General features: G+C 37.6%; 2 protein-coding genes across 3 annotated transcripts in view; one reads left to right on the top strand and one right to left on the bottom strand.

The window, feature by feature from the left end:
- CMSS1 (cms1 ribosomal small subunit homolog) overlaps nucleotides 1-23,778 on the bottom strand; it is a 389,957-nt gene that overhangs the window by 245,250 nt on the left and 120,929 nt on the right. The window lies entirely within an intron of this gene.
- FILIP1L (filamin A interacting protein 1 like) overlaps nucleotides 23,306-23,778 on the top strand; it is a 113,601-nt gene continuing 113,128 nt past the window's right edge. The window contains exon 1 of the mRNA XM_044251208.1: nucleotides 23,306-23,548. Within this exon, the coding sequence (XP_044107143.1) occupies nucleotides 23,306-23,548 (243 nt within the window). The remainder of the gene's footprint in view (nucleotides 23,549-23,778) is intronic.

Below are 23,778 nucleotides of genomic sequence, written 5' to 3'. Positions count from 1 at the left end.
AACCAAAGGTTCAGCCACTTAACTGTGTGACCTTGGGCAAGTTACTTAACTTTTTTGAGTTCTAGTTTTCCCATTTGTAAAAATGAGGACAATCAGATGTCTATCATAGAGTTGTCATGAGAATTCAGTAAGATGATGTTAAAGCTTCTAAAATCTACCAGAAACTCTAATACTGTTTTCTTCCCTTTCTAATAATATAGTCCATTTCTGATGTACACTATGAGACAGGGAAACCAGGGTAATTAGCAATAGAAGATATAGATAAGGAAGTATAGGTAGAAAAAATCTTATCTGCAATATAGTAGGTCTCCCCTTGTTGGCTTATAGTGCTTTGTAAACCTCAAGGACTTTTATTCTCTAACCTAATTATTTAATGACTAATACCTTAAAAAGATCTTAACCCCAATCTTCTAAAGCAGGTCACAAAAATACGTAAGCCAAAGGTAGAGTCATACCTTTGATTATGGAATAAAAAGTAATTCCAGATAATATTTAATGAAATATTCAAGATCACTTATAAATAAAAACAACAACAGAAGTCAGCATGACATCTCCCTCTCTTCCCAATATGTGGGTGTACAGTGCACACCCAGATGCTAAGTATGTCATTGGTAATCACTATGATTGGTTTGGAGGGTGAGATTAGATTAGATTAGATTACCAAAGGAAGCAATTATTTCTACAGATGAAATCAGTCTCACTCTGATTCTCAGAACTCAGAAGAATTAAAAAATAAAAATTATACCTTAGCTATAGAATGGCTTAAAGAGCCACTATCAGTGTACTGAGTAACACTAATCAACTTTTAAGTGTGTTATTATACCTTTTTGATTAGGAAATACTAACTTAAGCACCATGTACTCCTTTGTACCTTTTAGTAAAACATACAGCTATTTTAGTGCTCCCAAAAAGAGCCCAAGGTTGCTAGTGTTTATTTTTCTTTCTTTCAACTGATAAAAGGCATTGAGAATGAAGTGACCTATGTAAGGTAACATTATAGGTAAAAATATAGTCATGGATTACTGCCTTCCCCAAATGAAGAAGCAAACCGTGCTATACAACTAAGCATTTAGGGGGGAAAAAAAAAATGAAGGATAAATCTAAAGGTTATTTAAATAATTAAGCAAGAAGCCAGTAAGCAATATGGAAGGTCTTATTTAAAATTATCTTATTAAAAAAAAACAGAATAGTACTAATACATCAAAACAGAGTTTGGAGAAACAAAGGTTTTTTTGTAGGCCTAGCCTCAGCAATTGTAGAACCAGAAGCTTACAATAGAAAAATTTTGTTCAGTTGTACCCTTGATGATAAATCTCTCTGGTCATTTACTCAGTTGGGGTGGAGGGATGCAGGGGGTGTTTCCTTGCTTCATATTTAGAAAATGTTCCTCCCAAGTCTTTGAAATTTACCTACCACAATTTATTATCAGGTATCATTCCCCTAATAACAGCAACCAGGGAAATAAAATGGCAAAGGTATTCGGGCCACATCTTAAAAGAACTGGCCAAGTTAAGACCATACAGCTACAAAAAAATGAGCACTTATAGAGCAGATGTGTGCTAGTCAGGGAGGCTGTACAGAGAAGGTGCTTCATCCCAGTGCCTGCTGGGAAGAGCCAGGCAAACCCATCTCCAACCTCTTCCAACTCTGAAGATGTTTTATGATTCTTAGATGGTTATCTAGGCCAATTTGGTCCTTCTCTGGACATCCCAATCCACGTAACAATTTAACTTTTCATACACTGCTTGGTAACCATGTTTTACACACAAAGTCTGTCTCTTGATAACAAAAGAATATTAACATGATGACATAGTCACTCTAGAGACCAGAAACAGAATGCTATTGCCTTAAAAGGAAAAAAAATATTCTTATCTTACCACTACCAATGTCTACACAGCTTTGCTTTTACTTTTGTCTGAAATATATTCCCCCAGTCTGATTCTCATCTTTTGAATTAAAGTCTACACAGTGAAGTAATCTGTAAATATAATAACAGTCTCTTCCATGAAAAGAAAAACATTTGTGAAAATAAATGTCCTTTCACTGTTAAATTACTTGGATACATATTCCAATTTCAATTTCATTTTCAAATTCTCAACTTTCAGGGCTTAAATAGATGGTACAGTGGTATACTCAAGTAGTCTCATGATTTCTTCCTTTTTCTTTTTAAAAGATTTATTTATTTCTTTTAGAGAGAGAGGCAGGGGAGGGGCAGAAGAAGAGGGTGAGAGAGAGAATCTGGAGCAGATTCCTGGCTGAGCAGGGAGCCCAACATGGGGCTTGATCTCATTACATTAAGATCATGACCTGAGCCGAAATCAAGAGTTGGATGCTTAATCGACTAGGCACCCCTCTTGGGATTTCTGTATTTATATTTTTACTTCCTTTTTTTCTGTGTTATTGAGAAATAATTGACATACATGACTATATAATTTTAAGACATACAGCATGATGGTTTGATTTACAGATATTGTGAAAATTTTTACCTTTTAAAAAGTGTTCACCCAGGGGCAGCTGGGTGGCTCAGTGGGTTAAGCCGCTGCCTTCGGCTCAGGTCATGATCTCAGGGTCCTGGGATCGAGTCCCGCATCGGGCTCTCTGCTCAGCAGGGCGCCTGTTTCCATCTCTCTCTCTCTCTGCCTGCCTCTCCATCTACTTGTGATCTCTCTCTATCAAATAAATAAATAAATTCTTAAAAAAAAAAAAAGTGTTTCAAAGTTTTCATATTTTTAATTTGGTAAAGAGGAAAGAATTCAGAGAGAAGATAGAATAGCAATTATGAACTGTGATTAAATCCTGCAGAGGCCAAAATCATGACTTTAAAACAACAAATAGATATTTTTCTGAGCCAAGGCCAGTTCTCAGGGGTTTAGGCCAGTTAGAGTCGAGGTAAGAGGTCAAGGTTCTTTGTTAGCTCTGGATCCCTTCTAGATCTACAGGGCTCTAAGGTGAAAGTGAAGGGAGAAGGGAAGGAAGGTGATGATTAAAATATTCAGTAATAGGAGAAGGATTACATGAATAATAGCACCGTCATACAATGAAGTACTATGCAGCTTTTAGAAATTGTCACATGGAAGAATAGTGACAATGGATAATGTTCCCAAAACAACATGCACATTATAAAAGACACAGAAAAGAAAAATGCCTATAGGAAGTTACAGAAAAAAGATGAAAAGTAGGAGTCTCAGCATGGTGGGATTAAGGATAAATTTTTTTGTTCTTCATGTTTGCTTCCCTATTTTCAGTGCTTCACACATATGTATTACTTTAAAATTTTTTTTATTTGAAGAAGGTAAATGGTGACAGAAAAGGAAGAAGAAAACAACAATAATAAAGCACTCATAGCAGAAGGCAGGCAAGTGTTAGCACCTGTGCAATGAATGTGCTGTACTCCTCCAATGCAGAAAGTGCCTACACTTGGCAATTTGGTGCCTTATATTATAGAGTCAGCAAACTGCTATTTAAAAACTGTAGCCAATGTGCTGGAAGCAGCAGTCTCTACTGAAGGTCAAAAAAAGAACACCCTGGATGCAGGCCTCAGCATGTAGCCACCACTAAGGCAAAACTGCAATTGTTTCTCATCTGAAAGTAATTATGGTATGTACAGTAACTTGTACAATGAAGTCTCTTATGACACCAAAAAATAAAAAATAAAAAATAAAAATAAAAATGAAAATGCACCCTTTAATTTTTAAGATCAACAATCTGTAAGGCCAAATGCCTTCAGCTCATTCCTCAGCTCCAACTGCAACTAACACGGAGTTCTGATCCAAGCATGAAACGATGTGGATCAGGGAAATCATAGCACTGAAATATGTTTGTTCAATAACAAAAAAACAGGAGCCCCACATTTAGCTGCTATAACAAAGATCTTTGAACACTGTTTATCCATCCTTTCCAGGATGAGAATTCCTTTTCCATAACAAAAAGTTTCCTAATTCCCCATTCACAGTACTTGTAGCTTTTCCTACTGACAGACTGAAAAAAGAAAGAACCAAGAAAGCCTACAACAAATTCAGAAATTATTTAAATGGCTTGTATGCCATCAATCACAGTAGTATCTATAGCTATTCTGGAAACACAATATGAATGCTTCTGAAATACAGACTGGAATAACCCTTTGACAATTTTGAAAGCTCCCAGGGGTTCCAGGTTTACATGTTGAGAACCATTACTGCAAAGCATATAATACATAATGAACCAAGACCACAGTCTCAAGAACTTTATCTTTCCAAGGTTATCACTCAAAATACAACTATCACACATTTATAAAATTTCATGGTGAGGTGCTAAGCAGAAGAAAAAATAGCTATGAATGAGTCACACTCTGTGGGCACCGAAGTGTGTGTGGCACTTCTGAGCCTAGGGGTTTCTTCTGTTGGCTCTGTGACAGAGGTTTAGCATAGGAAGTAGGGACATGAGAACCCTGATATGGAGGAGAGGGGGTACTTTTCTAAAAGGTGTGGGATAAAGTTGCCTTCTCTTTCCTTATAAAGCATTCCTGTGTCAACAGTCTGCCCGCCCTCAACCCCAAAGAAAACAGGGGTGGCCCCTAAATGCCAAAAGAATAATTGTCTGGGCTTTGTATGCTGAAATTGACTTGGCAAGGTCTCCACCATGCAAAGAACACAAAGAGCTTAGTTTAGTCTGTGAGTAAATGCTTCACAATCATTACCAAAACATCCAAAGCAACATGCTCAAGGGAGGGTAATGAAGTTTTGTTTCTCTCCCTTAGTTTTACGCTTCTGACATCCATTTATTTACTTAGAACTCCTAGCAGCAGCCAACCTCTTTGGTCAACATGCACTCTTGGATGCCTTGGGCACTTTCTAACAAACGGCTATATGGAACCACAAATGGTGGGTAAAATCTCCAAGTTCAAGCTACCCCGTCCCATGGACTCTAAGCATCTCAAGTCCAGATCTATTCAACAGAGCTGGAAAGAGGGCTCTGTACTAAATAAAGAGCACGGGAAAGCACTCCTTCATACAGATAATGGCCCTAGCGGCTTCAGAAAGGACAGAGGACATGAGGAGAGCCCTGGTGTCAGTTTGAAGAATCCTGAAAGCAGTTTGACCCAAACTTACAGAGTCTAGCCAAAGCCACACTACCCAGAGCAAATGTGGCTGGATGTGGTTTTCTTGAGGCTTCCTGATGCTCCTTCATGCTTTTTGACTTAAGCAGACCTCTAGCCTTATTAACAACTTCCTACCACCTAGAATAAGCTGAATAATGGAGAGCAGCAAAGGAGCATGACCTTAATTCACACTGTGCCCTCCTCTCAGACCAAGCCCAGACATTATTTCTTTCTCCCTGGTGGTGCTATGTTCTCCTGTCCTATCACCATGTCATGATGCAGATTTCTGGTCAAAGAGCATGGACATCTTCAATTTTGCTGACATAGTCAAAACTGTGCCATGAACACTGAGGAGATGTCTCTCCACCCCCCCTTTTTTTAAAAAGATTTTATTTATTTTATTTGAGAGAGAGCAAAAGAGAGCATGAGCTGGGGGAAAGGCAGATAGAAAGGGAGAGGCAGACTCCCTGCTGAGCAGGGAGCCCTATGTGGGGCTCAATCCCAGAACCCTGATGTTATGACTCAAGCCAAAGGCAGACGCTTAACTTACTGAGCCACCCAGGTGCCCAGATGTGTCTCCCATCTTTAAACAGAGCATTATTCCAAATGAGAAAGAATTCAGGCAATAGAAAGTAGGCTTGCAGAGACTGGGTGGGCTCTGAAGCCAACTGGAACTCCTTCTGTGTCACTTACCAGTTCTATGGTCTGAAGCAGATTGACTTAACCTCTTTAAACTCTACCATAAAGCACTGATTAATAGTATCTGCCTGATTGTGCATGCAAAAAAGGGAAAAAGGAGTATAGTGCCTTAGAACAGCGCCTGACCAGTAAGATAGTAAGTTTTGAGTTGCTACTGTGTAATGCTATGTTAGAAACGATTTTAAAAGTCATGGTTGGTGGAAGAGGCAGCTAATGAGTTCATGGGTAAGCATACCTTTTTGAATCAGTGCTCTTTCATCATCTTGTGTGGACAGTTATGGTCAGTTAGGACCAAGAAGCCAGTCACTTTATGTTAAGTCTCTCTAAACTGCCAGGATCTCAATTCCCCATTGTTGCTCTGCTAAATAACAGGCACCAGTTCCTGGCCAAAACCAGTTTCTTCAGCTTGCCACTCTTCACCTTGGCAAGGCACAAAATTACTCACTCTCTGAAAATACGAGTTTAGCACTGACTAAAAGAACTACCCCTGTTCAGCAAGGTAAGGCTGAGTAATTACTCTCCTCATGATGCTAAAATCCATTACTTATTTCTTATCTCATCACAAGAGGGAAGGCATGTCTGATGAACCAAGAGATTAAAATTGTATCACTGTATCTCTACCAAGATGAGTTTTAGATTCCTGTCATATGCCAGGCACTGGGCATAGTACCTGACACACACAACCTTGAATTGTCCCAATAACCCTGCAAGGCAGAGTCCTAAAGAAATGAAGTAACTGGCGTCGAACTGGACAGCACCTAGAAATGGAGGCAGTGCCATTGCTGGCCCCAAAGACTGTGCTCCTTCTCCTGCCACACACCATGTTATTTTCTACTTCTTTGCTTATATTGGGATTCTAAAAAACATCCAAAAATTCTAGGATACCAAAGATTTGATATATAACTAGAGTAGATGGAATACTAAAAATAAAAAAACAAAAGCCCTAAGGTATAAATTCAAACATGTCATTTTGTCAAAGGTTTTCCTTTATAAAGCTTATTCTGAAAGAGTGTCATGGCTGACATACACTGGAAAGGTCTTCAAAACCCTTTCAAAGGCCACATACAAAAGCTAACCCCATTATTTTAAGGTCACAATTGGTTCTCTGACCAAAAACACTATTAGCTGACCCATACTCTAACTTGATTCATTGGATTTGGTTTCAAAAACTTTCCCCATTGTCAGAAGTCAAATTCAGTTTCAACAGACCAGAATTTGCCATGGATGAGGGATATTTCAAAATAAAAAACTACAAAAGTGGAGTTCTGAAACTGTTCTGACCAATGTCTATGCTGTTAAAATGAGGTCACAGCAACTTTCTCCTTTTTGAAATAATTTTTTCAGCTCCTGGGATATGGCTCACTTTTTAGGTTCTTTGTCTTCCTTGTGTCTGACACACAATCCTTGATGCCTGCCTGCTTGCTTGCTTGCTTTCTCCCTTCACCTTGCAGTATTTTCTTCTTTCTAAAAAGAACCATTTCTTGAAATGTTTATGCATCCAATACTATGTGTCCCTGATGCTTGAAGTCTTTTATAATGAACATTTCCAAATACATAAAAAGTAGGAAGGAGAATATAATAAAGCCATGTACCCATCCCCCATCTTCAACAATCTGCGATACGTTGTCATATTTATTTTACTTTATCCCTCCTTTTGTTTTTCCTAGAGTACTTAAAAGTAAAGCTCAGGATATCATGTCATTTCACACTTAGATACTTCATTAGGTATCTGGAAAAATAAAAAAGACATTCTCTCATATAAACACAATGCCATCGGCACATTATAAAATTAACAGTAACTTCTTAACACCATCTCTTAACATCATCTAATACATAGTCCACATTCAAATTTCATTGGTCTTCTTTCCTCATACCCCAGGGATAATCACATCAGCTACTGCTAAGGTAACCTTCTATTGCCTTGTTAATGACTTTCATGACTTCGTCTCACTCATTTTATCTCTCTTCTGAAAAAAAGTCTCCAAAATGTGAAAGCAGTGTGACTGAATATATAGGTCTCTTTTTAAAAAAAAAAATTTTTTTTTAACTTATTATACATTGAAAATATTTTCCCATATTATTAAATATTCTTTGAAAACTTGACTTCTGCTGGCGGCCTAAATGGTCAGTACTGTATATTCCATGAATTTATTTAATTATTCTCTATTATTTGTTGGATACTTCATTGTTTCATCTTCCTTATTATGAACGGGCTTGTTAACAGCCTTACACATGCCCATGGTTCACCTTCTATCCTCACCTATCACTAACGAACACCTCCTTGGCTTCAGCCATAAGGATGATTTGATATTCACCACATACAGTGTTTTTCATCTATTTTCAGTCTGTACATATGACTTGGACACTCTTACCTTCTAAGGTCCAACTTCCCTCTGAGGTGCTTTCACTAAGTCCCTTTGGCAGAGTAGTCATTTCCTCTCAAATACTCTCAAAACACTTTATATACTGGACATGATTTATAGTATTTACTGGAATTTTGTACTTAATCCTGAACCTGTATTTTTACCACACTAAGCAGTGAGCTTCTCAACACTGCAGTTTTTTATCTATAAAACAAGGAGAACAATACTCTTTTTAAAGAGAGGTAAAGAACAGAAAGTATGAATCATATCATTTGGCAGAGAAATGGAGTTTTACAAAAGTCAGTTTCCTATTTTTCCTCTAATAAGAGAAATTATAAATGTGTTAGACTACACTTACATGCCCAGGAGGCAAGGAGTTAAACCTTCCTCCAATTATAGGAAGATAAACTGAGCACAGGAAAATGCTGGGAAAGGGGAAGTAAAATGGCTACAAGATTGAGTACAGCTCAGGGACTTCAGCAGTTGCAACATTTTCTCTATAACAATCTCTCTATTCTAGTCACAGGTCCTTAGATATAAGAATAGAAAGGAAAGAAGTCATGTTAAAATCTGTAGATGTGCACTCTTGATCTCTGAAACTCTTGTTCACCTCTGAGCTCTTTATTATGCTGGGTTGGTCTAGCCAAGATAAGGCCTAAAGGTAGTCTCGGGCCTACAGTCACTAGCAGGTAAGGAAGAGGTTGGAAAAAATAAAATTTGTGGGAGACTTTGTGTACTCTGAAAGATGCATTTGTATCTTTTAGGATTCTTATGAGAGCTAATAGAAACAGGAATTGGTTTCAGAAAAGCATTGTTGCTGCGGAAACATGAACAGAGCTGTAGGCAAGATCTGGATTCTGGTGCTGGCTATGACCATGGGCACATCAGTTAACCTCCCTGGGCCTCTGCAGAATAAAGGGATCTGACAAAACTGGTTCTGAGAGCCAAAGGGACAAAAATTAAAAAAGGATAGAAAGGTTAAATGACTGGCTCAATTATCACTGTACTTCTAAGAAAAACCAGAGAGCGGAATTGGAAAAAATATGAAATATGATGTAGTTTGAAAACTGTTAAAAGAATCAGATGATTTTCAAGAGCTCTGACCTAGTGCTGTGAGTGTGGCATTCAGAAATGTATTTAAAGCTAATATGGAGTATATTTAAATAATTTTCTTTTTCTGTTCTATTCCACCAAGATCTGGAAAACGTTCCCAGCCCTGTGTCAACCTTAAATGAGAAAAGAATCTTTAAAGAGCCACTGATTTGTAATGGAAAATTTGGATAAATGAACTATTTATACTCTGAGATTTTTATATTTCTTTTTGTCCTTTCTTCAGAACACACAGCTAAGAAAAGCCATGATGTAAGTCTGCTCTATTAGACCTCATTGGCAAGCTGTTTATTCTGTATCTACAGTGTAGCAGTTCTCTGACTACCCACTTATTTAGTGGACAAGCAACCAAAGAACAAGCTTATAACAACAACAATGGCAACAACAACAACAACAAGTATGAGCTTTGATTAATCTAGCATGAGCCTGGAGAGAAAGAGGTGTCAGAACACCTAAGTTTTCATCATCTCTGGTCCAAGGTTTATTAGCCAAAGTTATTTAAGCTTTCTGAATTTCATATTCCTTATACTGCAAAACAGGACAATTACCGATCTGATGTATCAAGCAATGCACACACAAAAGTATTATTATAAGCACTCACCTGGTAAGCTAAACTGGAGTAAGTCTTCGTTAAATGTCTACTATCAAATTTCTGGATCTATACTTTATTCAAATTGAAATCCAATATCAGAATAACTACTGAGATCTTCCGTAAATATATACACTCACAATTCACTGCTTTAGTTCTGTTTAATATATGGGAAATTATGCCCAACTACTTCATGTATTTCTTTAAGAAACAACCTGGCCTAATGAAGAGTAGGTAGGGCTAACTGGGTATACTCAAAATGTGTGTGTGAGACCATGTGTTGGGTGACAGAGATGAGACAACTTCGTTTGAGAAGTCACTAAAGAAGCTGACCAGGTTTCATTTGGGAAGAAGAATAGAGCCCTTCCCACTGAAGGTCTAATGGCGTGGCACAAGGCATAGTCTTGTTTAATTTACCTCTGGAGGCAGAAGCAGGATAAATGCAGGAAGTTCCTGGGAGTTGGATTTAAGCTCACAAGGAAGTACTTTCTGACACTTGGAGCCACATAACAACTGAGCAGGTTATAAAAGAAAACACTGATTGCAGCATACTGTGGAGGATGGATGAGATGACTACTAGACTGCCTTCTAAACCTTATATTTGATTCTTCCTTTTCTGTGACTTTGACTTTCTATGAGGACACAGAATTGTTGGGAATATGGGCCTGAATCACCCCCTCCCCCCACAACCAACTTCCATTCCCCTCTCTGAAGCATTGTCCATGCTCTCCCTACAAGGGAAAAACACCATTAAGGAAATGTTTGAATGATTTTAACTGAAAATGGAAGAAAAAAAAAAGCAAAAGGGGCTAATGCTAAATTAGGTTATCTGGTTTTCAATGTGTCTTTTTTTAGCCATCAGATAGCTTTAATGCAGTTGGCTGAATTTAGTGTCTTCAAATGTGGGTGGCTAGGGCAATAAAAGGAAAGAAATTTTTTTTATTTTTTTATTTTTTATTTTAAGAGAAACCAAATAAAATACTCAACAAGATTTTTTTCCCTAATGTGGCCATGCTAGCATAACCTGGCTGTTTTGCAACTGGGCACTATTAACATCTATTTATAGCCAGTATTTTCATAGATGAATCACATTTACCATGAGACAGTTAATATTAAGGGCTCAACCAGCTCTGCTGAGAACCCCATAATCTTACTACATCTCTTTCCATTCCCCTCTGAGGGAACTAAGTTATAGCTGAATAGTTCCATGCAGAAAGATGGGGAAATCCAAATGGAAATGTAAACGTAGTAGACAGCATATTCCCTAAATTCAGCAAAGTATGAGATGTTAAACACATTCAAATTTTAGGCCCTGGATCACTGCCAGCTCTGTCCCTCAGAGATGAGCATCCTACAGTTAGCACAGACTCACTCTGCATTATGTAGCCATCCTGTAATCAGAGTAAATCAACCCTCAAATTTCCTACTGAATCAAATTTAAATGATACTGCTTTATATAAAATGTCACATACATAAAATCAGAACTAATGATTGTCAAATGTGCTGTCAAATGAAAAGAAAGCATATAGTGGATCCTCAGTTTATTTTATGTGTGTATGTGGGGAGGTGAGGGTAAGGAAAGCCTAAGGTTGGGGTATATACGATGAAACATTTGCAAAATTCAGTGACATTAACTGGAGATTTCTGGCAAGTCTCGGGGACCTAGAGTCACTTCTCCACAGTGTGTGCACACACACATACTCTCAGAACTTTGTATAGGCACCAGTACTACCTTGATACTGATAGTCATTTGTCTTTGATATCTTCTATGAGATTCTTCACCCTTACCTTTACCAAGCTTTTTCTTTCTTTCTTTTAAGATTTTATTTATTTATTTGACAGAGAGAGATACAGGAAGAGAGAGAACACAGCAGGGAGAGTAGAAGAGGGAGAAGCAGGCTTCCCATTGAGCAGAGAGCCCAACATGGGGCTCGACCCCAGGATTCTTGGGATTATGACCTGAGCTGAAGGTTGATGCTTAACAATGGAGCCAGCCAGGCAGTCCTTATCAAGCCTTCTCTTAAGAGTATTTAGTTCAAGCTAAAACTCATTAAGAGTAAATAAGATAATACAAAGCACTTAAAACAGCACTTGGCCTGTGGTAAGAGGTCTATACATATGAGCTATTTCTTACTAGTTTCTCAGTACAAGCATACCTCAGAGACATGGCAGGTTCAGTAACAGACCACCTCAATAAAGGGAATATTGCAATAAAGTGAGTCAAATAAATTTTCTGGTGTTCCAGTTTATAAAAAATTAGGTTTATATTATACTACAGTCTATTAAGTGTATAGTAGCAGTATGTCTAAAAAAACAATGTATATACCTTAATTAAAAAACTATTTGTTGCTAATAAAGGCTATCCATCATCTGAGCTTTTAGTGAGTTGTAATCTTTTTGTGGGTGGAAGGTCTTGCCTCAATGCTGATGGCTGCTGACTGACCAGGATGGATGGTGGTTTCTGAAAGCTGGGATTGCTATGGCAATTTCTTATTGTTAATACAACAATGGGGGTGCCTGTGTGGCTCAGTGGGTTAAGCCTCTGTCTTCGGCTCAGGTCATGATCTCAGAGTCCTGGGATCGAGCCCTGAATTATGCTTTCTGCTCAGTGGGGAGGCTGTTTCCCCTCTCTCTCTCTGCCTGTCTGTGATTTCTCTCTGTCAAATAAATAAAATCTTTAAAAAATAATAATAATACAACAGTGAAGTTTGCCGTGTCAATGGATTCTTTTTTTTTTTTTTTTTTAAAGATTTTATTTATTTATTTGACAGAGATAGACAGACAGTGAGGGGGGAACACCAGCAGGGGTAGTGGGAGAGGGAGAAGCAGGCTCCCTGTGGAGCAGGGAGCCCGATACAGGGCTCCTTCCCAGGACCCTAGGATCATAACCTAAGCCAAAGGCTGATGCTTAATGACTGAGCCACTCAGGCGCCCCTGGACTCTTCCTTTTACGAAGGATTTCTCTCTAGCAAGTGATGTTGTTTGACAGCATTTACCCACAGAACTTCTTTCAAAATTGGAGTCAAACTTTCAAACCCTGCTGCTTTATCAAATAAATTTATGAAATATTCTAAATCATTTGTTGTCATTTCAACAGTCTTCACAGCATCTTCACCAGGGTAGATTTTATCTCCAGAAAGCACTTTCTTTGCTCATCCATAAGATGCAACTCATCAGCAGTCTAAGTTTTATCATGAGCTTACAGCAATTCCCACATCTTCAGATGCCATTTCTAATTCTACTTGCTATTTCTACATCTTTGGTTGCTTCCTCTACTAAAGTCTCAAACCTCTCAAAGTCATCCATGAGCGTTATAAATGATTTCTTCGAACTCTTATTAATGTTGATATCCTCTTCTCATCAACCATGAATGTTCTTGGTATCTAAAATGGTGAATCCTTCCCAGAAGGTTTTCAATGTACTTTGCCCATATTCATCAGTGGAATCACTAAAAAGGGCAACGGTAGCCTTATAAAATCTCTCTCTTAAATAATAAGACTTGAAGGTCAAAATCACTCCTTTATCAGGAGCACCTGCGTGGCTCACATCTGACTCTTGATTTTGGCTCAGGCCATGAACTCAGGGTCCTGGGATGGAGCCCCACATTGGACTCCCTACTCAGCAGGAAGCCTGCTTCTCTCTCTCTCTCTCTCTACCCCTCCCCTGCTTGCACTTTCTCAAAAATAAATTAATCTGTAAAAAAATTTACTCCTTGATTCATGGGCTGCAGAATGGGTGCTGTGTTAGCAGGCATGAAAACAACAATCATCTCAATGCACATCTCCATCAGAGTTCTTGGGCGACCAGGTGCAGTGTCAATGAACAGTCATGTTTTGAAAGGAATCTCTCCTTATAAGTGGGAGGTCTCAACAGTGGGCTTAAAATATTCAGTAAACCATGTTGTCAACAGATGTGCTATCATCCAGGCTTTCTTATTCCATTTATAGTATAATTCTTAGGGGCCCTAGGAATTTTTGGAATGGTAAATAAGCACCAGTTTCAACTTAACGTCACCAGCTGCAGTAGCCGTTAAAGAGAGTCGGCTTGTTCTTTGAAGTTTTAAAGCCAGGCATTGATTTCTTCTGCCTTGCAATGAAGGTCCTAGATAGCATCTTCTTCCAATAGGAGGCTGTTTCATCTCCACTGGAAATCTATTGTTTACTGTAGCCACCTTCATTAGTAATCTTAGCTAGGTCTGGACAACTTGTTGCTTCACTTGGCACTTTTATATTATGGAGATGGCTTCTTTCCTTAAACCTCATGAACCAACATCTACCAACTTCCAACTTTTCTTCTGCAGCTTCCTTACCTCTCTTAGTCTTTATATAATTAAAACAAGTTAGGGTCTTTTTCTGGATTAGGTTTTGACTCATGGGAAGGTTTTGGCTGGCGTGATCTTCTATCTAGACCACTAAAACTTTCTCCATACCAGTAATATGGCTGTTTTGCTTTCCTACCAATTCATGTATTCACTGGAGTGGCACTTTAAATTTCCTTCACGAACTTTCCTTTTGCATTCACAACTTGAATGTTTGGCACAGGGGTCAGCCTTTCAGCTTGCAACATTCCTCACTAAGCTTAATCATTCTATAGAGGTATGTGCAACACTTCCTTTCACTTGAACACTCAGAAGCCATTACAGGGTTACTAATTGGATTAATTTCAATACTGTGGATTAGAGAATAGGGAGACCTGAGAACAGGGAGACAGAAAAATGGCTGTTTGGTGGTGCAGTCAGGACACACACAACATACATTGACTGAGTTCATCTTAAGTGGGTGTGGTTAGTGCTGCCCCCAAATAATTACCATATTAATGTCAAAGAGCACTGACCACAGATCACCATAATAACAAAACAGTTATGAAAAGGCCTGAAATACTGTAAGAATTACCAAAATGTGGCCATGAGACATAAAGTGATTAAATGCTATTGGAAAAATGGTGCCAACAGACTTTTTCAACAGAGGTGCCACAAACCTTCAACCTGTATAAAGTGCAGTACCTGCAAAGCACAATAAGTGAAAAGCAATAAAATGGGGTACACCTGAAACTGTTTTTCTAACTTTTTAGCCAGATGAATCAGCTTTACAATGAAGCAGTTCCTACTAAGAGCCAATCAGCTCTGCTGACTGCATGATTCAATCGTTCACTGAAAGCCTGCTGATGTCCAAATCTGTTGGGCGCTAGGGATACAGACATAAACAGAGGGCCTTTGCTCAAAAAGCATGACTAATAAATCTATCATAACAGGTACCCTTACTTCCATTTTATACTTGAAGCCTTGGGGAGGTTTACTAACCACGTGTGATCGAAGGCCACAGCGCTAACATATTGGAGTTGTGATTTAAGCCCAGATCTATGTAAATTCCACAATCTCAGATTCCTTCTATTATGCTATGCCTATGCCGCACTCAGGTATAAAAATAAGCTAGAACAAATCACCTAGCACAATACCTGAATAGTGGGTACTCCATTAATGTTTGTGAATAACTTAATGTTGGATGAGTATTTTTTCTTAACTATGTATGTCTTCTTATAAGATCCTAAATAGATAGAGCATAGCAATTTACTGGACACTTTGGATCCAGGCTGCCCAAGTTAGGATGTGCCACTTTTTAGTAGTATGAGCTTCAACAAATTATTAACAGTTTTAAGCCTCAATCTTCTCCTCTGTAAAATAAGGATGAATAACAGTTTTGTGAAGACTAAATGAGTTAATAAAAGTAAAGCATTTAGAACAGGCCTATATTTAATAAGTACTGAATAAATGTAAGCTATCGCTATTACTATTATTTTCTTCCCTAAATTGGAGTTTTGATCAGCTCATTCAGTATCATTAATAAGTAAACAAAACCAAAACCAATTTCTTTCATTGAGACTTTCCCAGGTTCCTTTATACAAGTAAAATATCCTCTTTTCCAACATTCAAAAAGGAAAATAAACAGGTACATGGAGAATAAAATTGTCTTAATAGTACCCAATTATGTACAGTAAGCAATTTTTGATATATAAAATTAGTAAAGAATGATTAAGAAAACTTAACTTTTATAATAAGGAGTTGGCTTGAAGTTTGTATGTATTAGAGGTTGAATAGGCCACTATTTACATTTGGCTATTTCCTTAACTAAATTAAGTAAATAGCTTCAAATTCTTTACTTGTCCTTCTCCTGCATGGACACACCCTTACCAAAGATCCACCATCATTTCAACCAGCTTAAACCCAAGAAAAACTGACCGAGGTCACCACATAGGAAAACAAAACAGAATCTGCTTCTCACGGCCAAATGAACTGTATTTGTATCCATAGATACAAGACAACAGAGAATCACAGAATTCTAAAGTGGGAAGCCCCAGGACCTCAGAGATCATCTAGTCTCAAGCCTGAATCCTACTGTCAGGGGATTTGTTAGGGGGTGTGGAACAAGACAGAAGTCAAGGGAAAGAAGCCCCGGTCCTTGTTCCATCCTGAATGATCTTTTAGGACTGACCTAGCTGAATATCCTCATTTATAAGTGACAACCCACAGCCTAGCTGAATATCCTCATTTATAAGTGACAACCCACAGCCTGGCAGAGCTGAGATCAGAAGCCAGGTTTCCTGAATCCCAGTCTATCAATTTCTTACACTCCTGAGGGCTGCCATTCTATGGCTATGTTAGTTATAGATAATGCACTGGGCTGTGTTAAACTGACAACTAAGCAAGATTTCTCTTTCAAAAACCACTAGACTTAATGTTACTGCTAGCACTTTATGAAAAGAGCAAGGCATCATTATTTGGTATAAATAAAAGCAACTTTCCATTCTTTTTTTTTGAGGCGGGGGGGAGGGTTAACCTGAAAATCCCAAACCACTGTTGCTATAACAAAATTTTTCTTTTCCTCAGTACACACCCCTGGGCCAGACACAGATGCATTAAAATTTTGCCAAGAGAAACAATGAAGTCACTGATAATACAAAGCATGAAGTATCATGAAATTCACGTCTTTGTTTTCTTCCTCTCCATACTTAATTACTTCTCATTACTGATCATTTTGTGGTTGTTGGCACAAGGGCAAGGAAACTCCACCACTGTAAACATGCAGAGACATATAACACCTCAGTAGACCAGAAGTCTGCACACGATGGATCTGTTCACAAATACAATGTGCATGTCATCAAGAATGTTTATGCCACCAATCCCAGCCCCCAAAGAGGATTAGCAGTCTTCGAAAAACTCTAATCACTTTAAAAAAGAATAAGCAAAGTATCAACATATTTTAGGTCATTCCTTTTTATCACTTACAAATATCATCATTGCCAGAGCACTTGTGGTTTCTTGGAAGATTTCACCAAACCCACCTTTTTAAAAAGTGAGGCAAGGGAAGCTGTGATGTATATAGAGTTTCATTCAAGTTTTCTGCAGCAGGTTGGCTTGCCTTTTAACTCAAAGGGGTCTTATGAGAAATGCTTATTAAACTATTCTTCTAAATAGAAGCTTACATTATCTTGGAATTCTGGAAGGCAAACCTTGGATAAAATTAATCCAGAGGAATCCTTATTGATTAGCAGCAGAACACAAGTTGATTCTTATCAATAGGCTACTGTTGGGGTACCTGGGTGGCTCAGTAGGTTAAGTGTCTGGCTTTGGCTCAGATCATGATCTCAGGGTCCTGGCATTAAGCCCTGGGCTCCTTGTTCAGTGGGGAGTCTGCTTGTGCCTTACCCTCTAACCCCGCACCCCCACTCATGCTCATACACACTCTCTTTCTCTCAAATAAATAAAATATTTTAATAAAAAAGGGCTACTGTTCTACATATGAATATGTGGGTAAGAGAAAGCACAGGAATGCATCATAGAAATCATTAAAACCCTCAACAAAACCTTAAGCTTCCAAGAAACTAAAAGAAGTAAAACCAAAATATATTTCACCCCTTTTCAACTAAACATTTAGGGGCATCTGGGTGGCTCAGTTGGTTAAGCTTTAGACTCTTTTTTTTTTTTTTTTAAATTTTATTTATTTATTTGACAGAGAGAGAGATCACAAGGAGGCAGAGACACAGGCAGAGAGAGAGGGGGAAGCATGCTCCCCGCTGAGCAGAGAGAGCCTGATGTGGAGCTTGATCCCAGGACCCCGAGATCATGACCCGAGCTGAAGGCAGAGGTTTAACCCACTGAGCCACCCAGGCGCCCTAAGCTTTAGACTCTTGATCTCAAGCTCAGGTCTTGGTATCAGGGTTGTGAATTCAAGCCCCATGTCAGGCTCCATGCAATGTGGAGCCTACTTAAAAACAACAACAAAACAAAACAAAACACTAAACATTTATTCAATTTTCATAGAAACCTGAATCTGTAAGTGTGGTAGACCTACAGTTTAAAAATAAAATGGCTAGAGTTAACTCTTTCCAACCCTGTTCCTCTGCAATGTGACCTTGCAGCTCCAACCATCAAGAGGTGAAATCTCTGACTCCACTTCTTGAATGGGGGTTGGCCTTGTGACGTTCTCTTGACAACAAAAATAAGGTCTTAAAAATTCAGCTCTCGTAATTTTGGAATGATGCTCTGAGACCACCATGTGGGGAAGCCTTGTCTAGCCTACCAGAGGCTGAGAGCCCATGTGGAGCAGAGATAAGACGACCCAGCTGAGGTCTAGCCCAGCTAGCTGACAGACAGAAATGTGAATAAGCCCATCTTATACCATCGAGGCCCAGCTGAGCTGCAAGATGACGTGAGTTGCAGAATGAACCACAGAATTTTTAACTTATCATTTAGCCATTACCTAAGTTTTGAGGTAGGCCACAAAGCAGAAGAAGAAACTAGTCATCTTGTGAAATACCCACTATATATGAAGCATCAAGTCAGATACCCTATGGGAGACCTAAATGGAGATCAATAATATGAGACAGAAGATATGGGTGGTCCTGTCCTTTAAGTGTGAATATATCTATAAATAAAGTAGCACTTAATAATGATCTATTTTATCAATTTTTTAGTATATGTGCTGTTGAAGTTAGCACAATAGTTATCTGTATTAAATATATCTGTATTAAGAACCTACCATTATTCCTACAGGACAGAGAAAGGGTCTTCCTAGAATGTTCAAGATAATCCCACAGAGTAGGAAAAAATAATTAGATATAATATTTTTTAATTAATATTTTTCATTTTTGAATGTTTTTATACTATACATTATATACATGTTTTCATAAGGTATATAGCATATATTAATATGCTAGTATATAAACATTATTAATGTATACATAAAAATACATATAATGGGGTTTTCCATAGTCATATCTCCCACAGATCTTCAACCTTCCATCCCTACACAAAAAATATACTTCTCTATGCTTTGCTTTTCTCAAATAAATGAATTCCTCCTTGACTATATAGAGAAGAATCTGTGATAACTACTATCACAGATCACTGTTCACCTATACTGTAATCACTTAGCAAGGTTATAAGCATGTTTCAGATAGGGTGTTTATATTCATTCTGGACAAGGTGTCTGTAACTGTGTGTCTTTGGCAGTACAGCATATGGCATTATGGCACGATTTTTAGTACAGTTTCTGGAGCCAGGGTACATGGATTCAAATCACAGTTCTGCCAGTTACTAGCTGTGCAAACTTAAAAAAACAATTCTCAGCTGAAAATTATTACAGCTGAAAAATTATTACTGAAAATTAAATAAGGATTATTTCCTTAAGAATTGTCTTCTAACTATAACCTCTTTCTTGGTGGTAATCATCAGACCTGGTTTACTGCACATCCACATGAAGCATTTAGATTTCTGTGGATTTATGTAAGGTAAAAATCCACAAATCCATTTCTTCTTAATATACTATTGATAGCCTATAGATAATACTATACAATTGAAAGGCACACTGGCAAGAATTATTATATATCAAATCAGAAAGGGAGACACCTCCCTATTTCCCTCACTTCACAACTAGGGACACCGGGCTCACAGAGGATCAATGATTTGACTAAGTCCCACAACTGATTTGTGACTGAACTCTTTTTTCATTAGTCTTCTGTCTAGTTCATTGCACTTCTCATAACCCCAGTTTTAGGAACTATTTCTAGAAATATTTCAAGTAAAAGTGTATCATTTGTAATAAGGGAAGTAAGGAAGCCACATCATAAATAACCAACTTAGTACATAACACACAGTGGACTTTCAATAAATGACTGGTAGAGTACAGGTAGAGGGATGAACAAAGCCTAGCTGGCTGGCTCAGAAGTCCTCAAGGTTTGTAAAGTATTCCAACAGGGCTCTCAAGTGGTGCCAGCAAACTGGGGCTGTTGAGAATCACTTCCCTCTCTCCCTCTCTTTTTAAGATTTATTTATTGATCTGAGAGAGAGAGAGAGAGAAAGTGAGTGTGTGCACTTGAGTTGGGGGAGGGGCATCAGGAGAGGGAGAGAGAATCCTCAAGCATACTCCCCACTAAGTGTGAAGCCTGACATGGGGCTTGATCCCACTACCCTGGGATCGTGGCCTGAGTCAAAACCAAAAGTTGGATGCCTAATTGACTGAGCCACTCAGGTGCCCCTGGTGAGAAACACTTCTTAAACAGAGTACCTAACCAAGACACAAAGCTATTCTTTTAATCTCTTTTTTTTTCCTTCAGCACTCACACCTCATATTTCATTAAATGAAAGAGATAATCAAATAAACTTGGCTTTTCTTCTTGAATTCCCCCCCCCACTTTTTAAAAAAAATTTTATTCATTGAATTTTTTTCCTAACTATAAAGGTAATATAGACTCACTGAATAATTTTTGGGAATAAAAATAAAGTTAATAATAATATTAATAAAAGTAATGTTTATTTAGAGTGCTAATTTTATATGAGGCACGTTGCAAACATTGACATGTGCTGACATGTAATCTTCACAGTAGCTTTAGGTTACAAATATTCTACTACTATCATTCCCATGTTATAGATGAGAAAAGTGAAGCACAGAGCTATTAAGTAACTTGCCCAAAGTTTTACAGCAAATTAATAATGGAGTAGGGATCTGAACTTAGGCAGTATGGTCCTAGAGTCCATGGTCTTTTGCACTCTTTTGTACTGTCACTGATCAAGTTTTGGTTTCTAATGCAAATTATAAGAAAAGAAAAACTAAAAATTGATACATTTGATTAAATTGAAATTTAAAATTTCTATATCATAAAATACAATAAATAAAGTGAAAATGCAAGCTACAGACCAGAAAAGATAATAGCAAAACATATAATTAACAAAATGGTAATTATATACAATATGAATTTCTACAAATCTATGAGACAACTAACACAAAAGAAAAATGAGCAAAGATCATGAACAAGCAATATGAAGAAATCCAAATGGCCTTTCAACACAAGGAAAGATGCCCATCACACTGAAAATTATACGATACAAATTAAAAAGTCAGATACCATTTCATTTATCAAAATGGGAAAAACTGTAAATTCAGTAATAGGAATTGCTGATGAAGATATGGAGCAATGAGAACTCTGATACCCTACTGTATCAGAGTTGGTATTCCACTTAGAGGAGCAATAATCCCTAGTAATGCTGAGAGAACACACGTTCCGCAGCCCTAACATCCCACTCCTAAAGAATATTTCCAGAGAAATGCATGCACACAGGAAAAAAATAGTGATGTTCATTGCAGCATTTTTTCTAATACTGAAAAAAAAAAGTAAACTATTTAAATAACTACTGACAGTAAAATGTGTAAGTAAATGGTGGACTATTCACGTAATGAAATACTGTATAGCAATCAAAATATATAAACTAAAATAAAATAGAACAAGGAAGAATCTAGAAAACACAGAGTGAAAAAGCATGTTTCAGCAACACACAAAAAATATGCTATTTACATAAGGTTTGAAAGTACACAAAGCAATACTATATATTGCTCAGTATGTATACACACGTTCAAACAAAAGTATAAAACGTCTTAAGGGAATATACATACCAAATTCAAGATGGTTACTTTTGGGGTGGGAAGCATAGAGAATAGTTTAAGGAAGAGAGAAACACAGAGCTTCAACTGTGTCTATAATACTTACATTAAAAAATCATTTTCTAATGTATATAGTAAACTAACACTTTATGAATTTGTGTGGTAGCATGTAATGGTTCATTATACTTCCCACACTTTTCTGTATGCTTTGGTTTTACAGATCCTTAAAGAAATACTATTTTTAAAAATATACATATATTTTTAAAATTTTTAAATAATCTCTTTACCCAATATGGGGCTTGAACTCACAACTCCAAGATCAAGTCCCACATTCTGCTGACTGAGCTAGTCAAGTGTCCCAGATATATTTTTTTAAAGAAATATTATTATAGAATGTACGGGGAAAAATCTTATTATAACCCAAAAGCACTTCACTAAGATGATAAAAGTTTCAAGGTTTTAGGATTAAAATTAATAATACATACATCATTGAAGAAGACTATAAGCTCAATTAACATTTGTCTTTTCATTAAAAATCTCAAAGGTGAAACAATTTTTCTTGCTATTATAAATTAATTTGGGTAATTATATAATCAGATATAAGCTAATGTATCCCTTAAATATGAATTTATTTTAATTATTTTAATAGGCAGGATTGTCCCTATTTTGGAGATGAGTGTCCTAACTATAAAATCTTGATGTATCCAAGGACAGATCTGGAATTTTAGCAGAATGTCAGGGATACAGCCAGGGACCAACCCTTCATTCCTTTAATATTAGACTTTGTTGTCAAAACAAAGTAATCCAAAGTATTTTCTAGCAGTAATTCTGATGTTTCTGTTTTAAAGCACCAAAGACTAAGAAATTCCAAAACTTTTTTTTTTTAAAGATTTTATTTATTTATTTGACAGAGAGAAATCACAAGTAGTCGGAGAGGCAGGCAGAGAGAGAGAGAGAGGGAAGCAGGCTCCTTGCTGAGCAGAGAGCCTGATGCGGGACTCGATCCCAGGACCCTGAGATCATGACCTGAGCCGAAGGCAGCGGCCCAACCCACTGAGCCACCCAGGCGCCCTCCAAAAAATTTTTAAACTTCCAAAGGAAAAACTATAACATGAATCTGCAGAAATTTGGAACAATTAGCAAGTTTGCCATTTTACAATTACTTTAAGTACATCTTAACTCAAGTAAACACTTAGGCGTTGGTCAGAGGTATGACCTGGATCCCTGACATGAAATACTTGGTGAATGAAGTTCAAATATAGTCTGTTTACCCATGGACATAAGTGGCCTTAGTCAAAGCAGAACACCTTTTTTAAAATTTTTATTTAAAAAAAAAAACAGAAGTGTAAATAAAACTGTGATTTATGAATCTACTAATGCTGTTCTCTGCTGTAGACTTCAGAAAGATTGAGTCTTTGGCTGCAGCAAATACAGCAAGAGTGCAGACCTGTTAAAGCAGTAATAGGTGCCCTTATTAAAACTCTACTTCCATTAAGAGGTACACACTGTTTTCCTTCTTTCCAGGCTTTAAAGAATGCGTTCCAGAAGCAGTGACACAGAGGGCTCAGCCCTAAAGCAATTTCCAAGACATAGTAAAGACCATGATTTCCAAGGACCTGAGGACATGAAGCAGAGACAGCAAGACAAAGACCCCACCAATGAGTCAGATGCAATTCTTTCCTGTCCTAAGTCACACGGTGGTGTCGGTCACCATGGAGAAGACCTCTCAAGAGACGATCTTTTATTTCTTCTGAGCATTCTGGAAGGAGAACTTCAGGTCAGCTGGGTTAGAATTATCCCCATGTTCAAAGAGAAGGCTGCTTGTGAATTTGGGGTATATGCTGCCATGGAAATAGATTGTTTATGGTTCTACCTGTATGTACATGAAAGAAAGTACACAAATACAGAATTTTCTTATGCCAACCGAAAGGGCAATTAATCATATCTGAAAGGGCTGTCATTATGACACGCAACTGGCAACCATCATGTGAAAGATCACATCCTCTG

This window comes from Neovison vison, chromosome 6 (assembly GCF_020171115.1).
Source record: "Neovison vison isolate M4711 chromosome 6, ASM_NN_V1, whole genome shotgun sequence".
Lineage (NCBI taxonomy): Eukaryota > Metazoa > Chordata > Mammalia > Carnivora > Mustelidae > Neogale > Neogale vison.
This window is presented reverse-complemented; position numbering and strand designations above follow the sequence as displayed.